The 10,095-nt window shown below is 45.5% G+C and overlaps 1 protein-coding gene across 1 annotated transcript; it reads right to left on the bottom strand.

Moving 5' to 3' along the window:
- Positions 1-6,226: 6,226 nt before the first annotated feature.
- Positions 6,227-8,296, bottom strand: HEXIM1 (HEXIM P-TEFb complex subunit 1). The gene has a single exon (XM_022565070.3). The coding sequence runs from the start codon at positions 7,653-7,655 to the stop codon at positions 6,612-6,614; it is 1,044 nt and encodes a 347-aa protein (XP_022420778.2). The 5' UTR covers positions 7,656-8,296; the 3' UTR covers positions 6,227-6,611.
- Positions 8,297-10,095: the final 1,799 nt, after the last annotated feature.

The following is a 10,095-nucleotide window of genomic DNA, read 5'->3' as shown; positions in this document are numbered from 1 at the left end:
CTTCTTCCTACTGTAGCAACCACTAATTCTCCCCAGGGACCACAGCTAGATCGGGGCACGTGGAAATCTCTGAGCGCTCTTGCCCTCGAGATCTCTCCTGTCCAGCCCCGATTCTCTGAACGACCTGACCTCGCACGTCGCCAGCCGCTTTGGGAAACTCCAAAAGTGTGCTGTTCCACTTCTCTTGAAAGTTTACACCAAAGGGGTTTGCGCTTTTGCCCTTTGCAGAGTTGGGACACAAAACAACTTGGAGTCGCCACGGTTCTGGGAATAAACATGGAGTGGCCCATTTCGGATGCTTCAGGAACATCTGTTTGCATTTTGAAATCTGAGCCATAACTTTTACCAAAACTTTTGGAGATGGCCGCCCTCCTAAAGGAAAAAACGAACTAATTCCAACGTAGTCTTTATAAGGCTACAAATTCTTTCCAGTTTAAAGAACTTTTCTCCACAGACGAAACAAAATGGGGGAGTATTTTGCCACTGGTGCATTGTTACTAGGGAATCTCTATTTTGAAATTCCAAGTAATTGAAAGTCACTTCTGTGGATCCCAGATGGCCACCAAAATAGAAATTGCAAATTTGAGCTACTTCATATATGTGGCGTTTGGGGGAGCAGGGGAAACCTACTTTGAGAAAATAAACGCTCAACCTTATAGCTGTAGCAGCTTCTTAAGGATTGAAGTTTGATGTGAAATTCTTTTCTTGAATTGCAGATGAAACCGTTTTGTTTCTTACTGCTTGAAATCTAAATTCAGAGAGATTCATAGGTCAGGGGTAGCTTAATGTTGTTGCTAAAAGGTCAGTTGAAATTATGACTAGGTAGACTCGGAATTAGGAGAGTGACTGGGCGGTGAGATTTATCTTAGAGGGTACCTTGTGATGCGTTTCATTGCTGATTACGGATGGTCAAATCGTTCCGAAGCATTTGGCCTTAATAGCAAAGTTTCTTCAGAACTGAAGTCCTGTTCCTCCTATTAATAAAGTGATTTTTTTTTTTTAAGTTGTAAGAGTGACAGTTCCATAGCTTTAACTGTTTTCTCCCTTTGCCCCCCAGATGTTCTCAGAGAAAGTCTTAGAACTGGATTGCAAAAATACGATCACCTTTGACTCAGGTTAATCTAAAATTTGAACCACTTTTCCTAAATAAAGCTTCAGGACACTTGATTCATGCTGTGGGTTGACTTGGCTTATGTCATGTTCACTTCACACTGTTGTTCAGATCAAGAGAATAGGCCAGTTAGGAAAAGCTGACACTAACTTGGTAGGAGTTAAATAGTTATAGCTGAAAGGGGCTTTAAAGATTATCTTTGTGGTTCCTCTGTCAAGAATTTAATGGCGGAGGATCTCAGACTGTGATTCATCCTCCATTGTGAAGTAATCTATAGTTAAACCTTTGGAAGCTACTAAGTGGAGAATACTGTACCAGGTGCAGAAATTTGGTACTCGTTTTTAAAGATGAAAGCTTATCATATTTAAGGTTGACCCATAAGCTTTTCCTTTCCTTGATAAGAAAAGTTGGGAGTAAAATCAGTTTATTTAATGGTCCCTTGGTTATCTACTGAGCAAAACACAGCACTGGAAGTTAGGAACTCCCAAGTTCTATTTCTGTGTGTGCTACCACAGATTTGGTTGGCTTGGCTAGAGGCCAAATCCTGAAGATGAGGCCAAACTGGGCATTTTGTTGCTGAGTCTATTGTTGTCTAACTTTCGACTAGACCTTCAACTTCCTCCTCAGCTCTCCTCTTTCAGATGAGTTATTCTGTGGTTTATGACAAATTCTACAAACCCTATATGCCTCAGTTTCCTAATTTGAAAATGGTATCAATGCAGCCTCCCTCATAAATACCTTGAGTAACTACTCTTCAGTGGCCATGTAAACATTTACTTGCTCTAACTTTGTTACTTGGAAACTTTAGGACTTCTGCTTCAAAGGTTATTTAGGGCATTTGGGAGGCCTACCTTACCAAAGTGTGGCCTTGGTTGCCATGGGCCATCCAAATAGGTTGAACGAGGGTCAGTCTCTGGGTACCAAGCAGTTGTTACCGCAAGTCCTGGATGTTTTACGTTTTACGTTTGCCTGATGGCCACCTCCTGGGAGTAGTGGCTATGTGTGAGCAGCATTCATTGACAGAGGTAGGAGTAGTTCTTTGCAGCAGTCCTCTTCAGGATGAAGATACTTGCTTCTGAACTATTTGATTTCCAGTTAGTTTTTTACTTTGTTTAGCCCTCACCATCCTCTTCTCTGTCTTTTCTCTTTTTAAATTCAAATGTTTGCTCTTTTAAATGCACTTTTAGTAAGACCCAGAGAGGAGGGTAGAACTAACCTCCTAGACATTCCCTTCCATCCTCTGGTTGGTCTTCTGCCTTTGACTGAAAGTTGTCCTGGAGTTATCCAGGTATGCAGAATTGCGTGCTTAAAGCCAACATTAGAACTTCAAATCTTCTCCTCCGACGCTCTGGAGTCTAGGACAAATTCTACTCAGTAGTTTACGAGGAGAGCAGTGATGCTGTCATTTTCTCAAATTCTTGTGAATGGAACACTCTACAATTCCTACATTTTCCTTCAGGAATATCCTTTTTGATCACCGTAGATCCAGGGCTTTTTAACACTTCACACACAGTCAGTGGATGTATCAAATAGAATGTGCCTTCAGATGAGGGTTTACAATACTCTTCTGAATTTTTGCTCTTTTTGGAAAATTTTAAGCCAGATGTAACTGCTCTTGGTGCTGTATTGAGGGAAAGAATCACACTAGCTGTTTCAGGAGGCTTACCAACAGTTCCTGGTACCAGCTCAACCATTTGAAAGAATTTTGTTGGTGTGCAGAAGTTTGTTAGTAAACTACTAGGATTATTCCTGCTGTTACCCATGTTACATCATTGGTCATAATTGAACTGCCTCTAAGTAAAGCCCAAGAAAAACTTCATTCAGGAGGATTTGTGAGAGCTGTGCTATTGATCTGTCTGAAACCAGCCTTTGTTTTTTCAACAAGAAATGAAATGAGGTTGTATGCTTTCCAGCATTCAAGGACAACTGGCAGAAATTGACCAAATAGTGAATCTTTGCCACCTAGACCATATATTTTGTCTTACTTACAGAGTATGACTATTACCCTTTGGTAAGCAGATCCCACTCTTCAGGGCCTGAATTTGACATTTTCTTTTAAAAATTAGTTTTTATTTCTAGCAACAACCATTTACACTTTACACGAGAAAGGATAGTGGAATTTTATTCCAATAATCTTGCTTGAGAAATGTGAAAAATCATTTAAAAGAACTCACAAACTCAGGTGTACTTAGGTACAAGTACAGTGCTATTTAACTCTAGCCAGCTTTTCTGTCACACTGTTGTGAATACTTGTTTCCTTTCTGGCGGTGTAAGTGGACGGGGGACACCTGTAGTACATTACCTAATATTTGACTAAACATTGGTTTTCTGAAGGTAGACTATTTAGTTGTGGATTTTGTTTATTTCCGTAGATTCCCTCTTCGATTTCTCTCACTTTTGAAGTCACTGGGTTAAAGTATATTTATTTATATTTCCCCAAGCAAAGGATTTTTATTTTACTCTGAACAAAGTGAAAATTAAAATACTGATCAAATGGGCAACTGCTCTGGTCTTAAAAAGAACCAATAATAATACCAATGGTACCTTACTTTTGGATAGCCTACTTTCATGCTGTCTCCTTTAATCCTTAACAGCAGTTATGTGAAGTAGGCACGGCCCCATTTTGCTGATGAAGAATTAGGCTCAGAGAGTTTAATAGCTGTGTCCAGGGTTGTACTGCTAGTATTTGTCAAAGGTATAACTAGGAGCCTGGTTTTTGACTACTAGTCTGGTCTAATTTTATAATGTTTCCTCTCTTTAGATACCTAGTCCATTTTTCAGAAATAAACCAATCTGGAGCTCCTTGGCTTGTTCCCCTGTAAAATGAAATCTAAAGGGCTCTGTCTCTTGAGGGTTACTTTAGGTTATAGGCTGGCCCAAGAAAAGTTTTCCTTACTCAGAGGAGGATTGAGCAGTCCAGCCAGCTGTCTCCAAAATTTGGGAAGTGCTTTGCCCTGGCTGGATATCCAGGCCCCAGTATAAGCAAGAGAACTGAAATTGCTAATGTGTAAGCATGATCTTTGGAGCAGCTCATTTACAATGTTTAGCAGAAAAGCCTTTAGTGAAAGGCTAGAGTGGACTTGAGGATCATTTGTCATGATCCTGTTAGTATAGGTAGTTCAGAGTCTTTTCTCTCTGCCCTTAGAGCAATATGTTAGGTGTTTCAATGTAGAAAGTGGTGATAGAAAACTGAAATTTTGCACAAATCTCATCATTCTAAGAACATAAATGCAATAAATGCAGTAAAATGTTGGTGCCTTTGAAAGCAAAATTCAGACAGAAAGTTGCATATCTCAAGGTAAATCAAAGTAATTTATGACAGTTACTTAAAGCTAAATATATATATTTTTAAGACTGGATTGAATGTCTCCTAAAACTTACACTTTTTTCCTGATGATAAATGCACTAAGAGTCTTTCTAAGACTAATAGTCGGGGAAACAAGATGGTTATATTTAAATCCATCTTGTTAAGTAAGAAGAGTTTCTGAAATCAGAGGTCATCACTGCTGCATCCTATATAGTTCAGTCAAAATGAGGCTTCTGCTGTGCACTGTAAAGGCAGAGGGCAGTGTTGCTGCTTCTGGGACTGCTGCATGATGTCATGGCAGAAGGAAAATTAAAAACACAAAAACTATTTCAAAATAGACTTTTAATGTAATTTTTAGGCCAAAGGAAAAGCTGATCATACATCGTCTCCAGTGGACCATCTGCCAGAATAGGGCCAGCTCAGTCCAGCTTTGAAGGCCCTGAGTCAGGCTTAACTGCCATAATTTCCCTTGATTCATGGATTTGTGTTGCTTCTCATGCATCATAAGGTGCATTTCACTCTTGACATACCCACCACCTCCACTACTTCATTTAGCTGCAAAAGCAAGCTTCCCAATGGGAGGTTTTTTCCCAGGGGTTCTTAACCTTCAGGGAGTTTGATAACTTCATGTTCTCTCGAACCCTCTCCCCAGAAAAATGTACACATAATACAAGTCTACATAAAATTGCATGGGGTTCATGGAGCCCAAGGCCCCCTATGGTTTCTAAGGCCCCCTGTGAAGGAACCCCTGTGCTAGTGATTTGAACAATGCAGTTGCTCTAGGGAAACACTGACACAGGGCAGGTAAAGATGGGCTGGGTTAATCATGGTGACAGGAGGGAACAATCTTACAATTTCTTACTATTTTGATTTGGGGGCAGAAATTCTCAGGGCCTCCCTGCATTTTCAAGAGCAGAACTACTCAAGGACTAAGCAGCTATCAGTAGTTTAGGAGATTGAGAATAGCGGCTGTACGTAGGGAAGGTGCATGGCTCCCACTTGGCCCCTAAGGACTTAATTTAGCTCCTTAACCAGAAGCTTTACATTTGGTTTGCAGTCAGGGGGCATTTCTAATTTTAGTTTGACTCTTATGGAAAGGTGGACAGCTTCTATTCCTTTTTTTTTTTTTTGTATAGGGAGCACCTAAGTATTGGACAATTAGGGTTAAGTCCTTGGAATGCCCCAAATGGCCATTTCCTCTATAAATATAATATTCTCTACCTCTGAATATTTTAACATAAAGAGCTGCCTCACAAGTTTATCCAACCATTGCTTGCACTAAGAAAGCAAGAGGTTTACGAAGAGCCTTTTCCAGGCGTCCAAGAACTCCTTCCAGCCTTATTGGGAGGAGAGGGGAATTACTAAAACCACACTTGTAGGAATGAAATGAGGCTGTCAGTTGTCTAACCTGACAAACTGCCAAATTAGGCTCACGTTTTTGTTAATAGACTTTTGAACGGCTATTGAGAAGCAGAATTAAAATTTTAAGCTGCTGATTGTAGTTACTTTCTACTCCCCAAACACCCAACACTGGTTTATTTCTCCAGCATCAAGAAAGAAAACCAAGGCACTAGAAAACAAGCACACTTAAGTACTGAAGATAATTAAATCTTTATATTTTGCCGGAACTGTATATTGTAGCACACTAAAACCCATTCAAGGGAAAACTGGGCAAATTGAAAATTCTCCCATTAAAGATTGTTTTTTGAATATGGACAAATTAGATGATTCCTTTACCCCCCCCAAAAATGCAATCACATAAATCAGTATTATTCTGAATTAGCTCTAGAAATCACACTGAAACTACATTACATTTACAAATATTAAATTTATTATAACTAGAATGAATTGAATGGTTCTCAGATTTGGCCACCTTATAGCTCCATTTAAGGAGGGGATTTTTAACAGAAAAATGCTTTATAACTTGGTCAAATTACACATTAAAAAAGAAAAAAACTCCTAAAAAGGAAAACAAGAAAAGCAACCCTTCAGTTTCACATAATTAAAGAACAGGAGAAAGCACACAAGCTACATCATAGCTAAATTTACCAAACCAACCAAAGCCAGGGGGGATTTCTTTTCTGATTATGTGTCATAAAAAGGTCCACTGTCTTATATACACATGTATATAATGTTACATTCCGTCACTGTAAAAAGTCCCCTTTGCCCCCCTCCCCCCCCAAAAGTTTCAGTCTAGTCTCCAAACTTGGACAGCGGTGCTCGCTCCTGCTGCCGGTGCAGTTCGTTCTCCGTCAGCAGCTGGAGGTTCTCGGCGCGCAGCCGGTCTAGCTCCAGCTCCAGCTCCCGGACCCGCGCGTCGTCGCCGCCCAGCCGCTTGCTTTCCAGCCGCAGCCGGTTATTCTCGTCCTCCATGCGCGAGAGGCACTTCTCCAGCTCCAGGTACTCTTTGATGAGCTCCTGCTTGCTCATGTTCTGCAGGCTCTCCGCGTGGTACCGCTCGTAGGTCTCCGAGAAGTCCCGCTGCAGAAACTCGCTGCCGTCTCCTCCCATCCCGTCGCTGCCCCCATCCTCCTCGCCCGCTTCTTCCATAAAGTCCTCATCGCTGGTGTCGTCAGATTTGGCAGCGGCCCGTTTGGGATAGAGGCCGGTTTTAAGATCCGGCTCCTCCTGGTCGTGATCATCCATGAGGAACTGCGTGGTGTTATAGGGAGCCACTGGCTGGCCCTTGGCGAACATCTCGGCTCGAATCCTCGAAGCTCGCAGGCTCTGTTTCTCATCGAACTTTTTCTTCTCCTCCCAGGTCAGCGTGTAGTACGGTTTCCAATGCCGCTTCTTCTTGGAGGGGCGTCTCCTATGTTTTTTCTTGCCCAGCTGTCTCTGCTGCTGTCCCCACGCCTCCTCGCCCCCTGCGGTAGAAGCTCCCAACTTGTTGGCCTTCGGCCTCTGTTCCCCTCCCGCCGCCGGGTGGGGGGCACCGCCAGCGGACAAGTCGTCCCCATTCTGGCCCTTCTCACCCGCTTCCGGACAGCTGGATTCTGGGCAGACCTGGGTCTGCACGGGAGGCGGCTGGAGCTCCAGGCTCCCTTCCCCGCCCAGCCCCGGAGAGCCACCCGACTGGGGGGACGCTCTCGATTGCCACCTACTGTCCTCCTCGGGCACCCGCTCCTCCGCGCCTGGGGGGCGATCAGAGTTCGGCTCTTCATGGACAGCAGCAGCACCTGTACAGTTGCTAGTTTGAGGCTGGTGCTGATACTCTGACAAGAGTGGCTCGGCCATTACTAATAGAATCCTCTTCTCGGAGTTTGAAGAATTTTGGCTGTAAGTCCTTAAGGAAAAAAGGGTTTTGTTTTCTTTCAAAAATGTCCAGCACAGTCCTCTTCGGTCTGTAATTCCTGCAGTGATGCCTTCAGCCAGTCCTTCTGTCAGCAAACTCCAGTTGCAATTTGGGGGCGCTCAAGTCAGTAAAGGGTTAAGGGCCCACAGCGCGGCCGGCTAGCGGGTCCAAGGGGGTGCAGCAGCAGGAACAGTAGGTGTTGTGCAGAGGGGGGTGGGCCTCAAGCCTCCCCGCAGAGCGCCCCCGCGATCAAGGAGTTGGTGGGCAAGGAGATTAGGTTAAATCCAACGGGCTAAACCCAGCCCCGAAGGGGTTAAAACTACCCGATGACGCTGACTCCGAGGGGCCGGATCCACAAAGGGTTAAATCCCCTGCCGCAGAGCCCACAAGGGGTTAAAGTCCCAGAGCCACCTCCTCCCACTTCCACGGGTGTCGCTCCAACCCGTGCTCCCACTTCCCTAGGCCCGGCCGGAGCCTCAGCCGAGGACAGACAAACTCATCTCCCCTTTGGCTCGATGCTCTGCTCAGCTCAGTTCTCCTCCGCCTCCTCCTCTTTTTCCTCCCTCCCTCCTCCCCCCTCCGACAGCTCCTCTTCCGCCTCCTCCCCCAACTTCCCCTCCCAACCTGCCTCTCCACCTGCCAACTTCCAACTGCTGCCTCCCAGCCCTCTGCGCCCCTTTTATATAGAAGACGGTCTGCCCCGCCCATGCGCATGCGTAACGGAGTCCCCATCGCAGGAAGCTGGGAGTCGTAGTTCCCATCTTTCAGGCCCGCCGTCCTCTCGCGCCGTGCGACGTAGCCAATCCCAGGGCGCGTCGGGGGCGTCTTCCAGGCCACCTCCTTCCATCGTTTATCCCTCGCTAGAGAAACGTGAGCGCCCATTGGTCAAGAGGCACATGTCTCGCCGAGGAAGGAAGGCCGATCGCAGAGAAGATGGGGCGGGTTCTGGACCCTACCATTCTGCTTCAGGAATACGAGAAGATTCGATGGCCTATGAGGGCCCGCACAGAATATTTTTATGAAAAGGTGCGTTTTAAAGGCTACTATTTTATTATGTCCTCAGCGGAAAGGTTCTGAAGGTCATAAACACTTGTTAGCTAAAGCAAGAATGGTTTACTCCTAAAAAGTAGTCCCTAAAGTGTAAACGAGGATTTAATTCTGTAAAGAGAGATATTGGCCCATGGCTAATAATTCTCGATTCTTAAAATTATAGGAATGTCTTTAAGGTGTGTGGTTAGTGACTGGGATTGACGTTTGCGGAAGGATATTGTGAACACATTTTTGTTTAAAAAAGCGCATGAAGAAGTAAACAAATGAAGAATAAAAAGTGCCGCCTTAAAGGGACAGTGTGACTGCGTTAGGGCAGCAACCTCGGACTAGGCCTCGGAAAATGAGAAAGCAGGTTCGAGTCCCGGTTGTCGTCCGCCTTCGGACTGGTCTCGGGACCCTTGGCCGAAAGTGGCCGAGTCCCAGCCCCAGCGTAGTCCTTCTGGGCCACCGCCGCCCCAGGGGCCAGTGCAAAATGGTGGGCCGTGACCGAGGCTCTCGCCTGGGCCGGGAAGCACCGGGTGTGCGCCCTGGGCTCCCCCGAGACCCGGCCTGTAAGGCCTCGCCCCCTCCTCCCCTACCCGGGCCTCAGCTTCTATCGAAGAAAATGGTCTTCTGGGGCCGTCTTGGTCTCTTCAGTTGGGAACCGACCAGGAAATCTTCCTAAGCCCGGACAGGAGAGTCCAGGGCTGCTGCTGAGCCTCTTTGTTGGGGGAGGGGTTCGAAGTTAATACTGAGTTGAAATAATCAAGCCTGGCTAGTCGAGAGAGAAGGGCGAATCATCCACAGAGGCTCTTCCTTGTCAGTGGGCGCTGGGCAATACCGGGAGGGAAGCAGAGCCAGAGGCTTCCGCAAGGAGGAATCCTTGCCCAGAAATGGAGGCAGGGGGATTCTGGCCCAGAACTGTGGGACAGATTCATGGCGGAGTGGAGGGGGGCAGCGACATAGTCTCCCTGTGAAAATTCTCCAGATTCCACGCTCCCGCCCAAAGGACAGGGGCCGGGAGTAGCCCAAACCCTCCGCCCAATTCACTTAGGCCTAAAATCACCCCGAAATCTCAGTTTCTCCCACTTGCCATACGCACAGTGACCCGTTCTGTTCTTACTGTTCTTACTATTTCTTCCTCAGCTGCCGTGTATTACATTGCAACCGCTTTCCACCGCACAACGTTCTTTTACACACAGAACCATTTGCCCCACCACAACAGCCCAGTGAGTTAGGCAAGGTAGGGATTATTGTCTCCATTTTAGAGATAAGAAATCTCAGAAATTGACTTGTCCAAGGTCACATGACAATTGAGTGGCAATTTCAGCTAAAGCGAAGGTCTTTGTGTGT

This window comes from Delphinapterus leucas, chromosome 19, assembly GCF_059928025.1.
Source record: "Delphinapterus leucas isolate spDelLeu-1000000601 "Yukka" chromosome 19, BTC_Dleu_Yukka2, whole genome shotgun sequence".
Taxonomy (NCBI): Eukaryota; Metazoa; Chordata; class Mammalia; order Artiodactyla; family Monodontidae; genus Delphinapterus; species Delphinapterus leucas.
Note: the sequence above shows the minus strand (reverse complement) of the source record. Positions and strands in the feature narration are given on the sequence as shown.

What these genes read in the sequence shown, in the direction of transcription:
- HEXIM1 (XM_022565070.3), bottom strand. Translation starts at nt 7,655, where the DNA reads ATGGCCGAGCCACTCTTGTCAGAGTATCAGCACCAGCCTCAAACTAGC.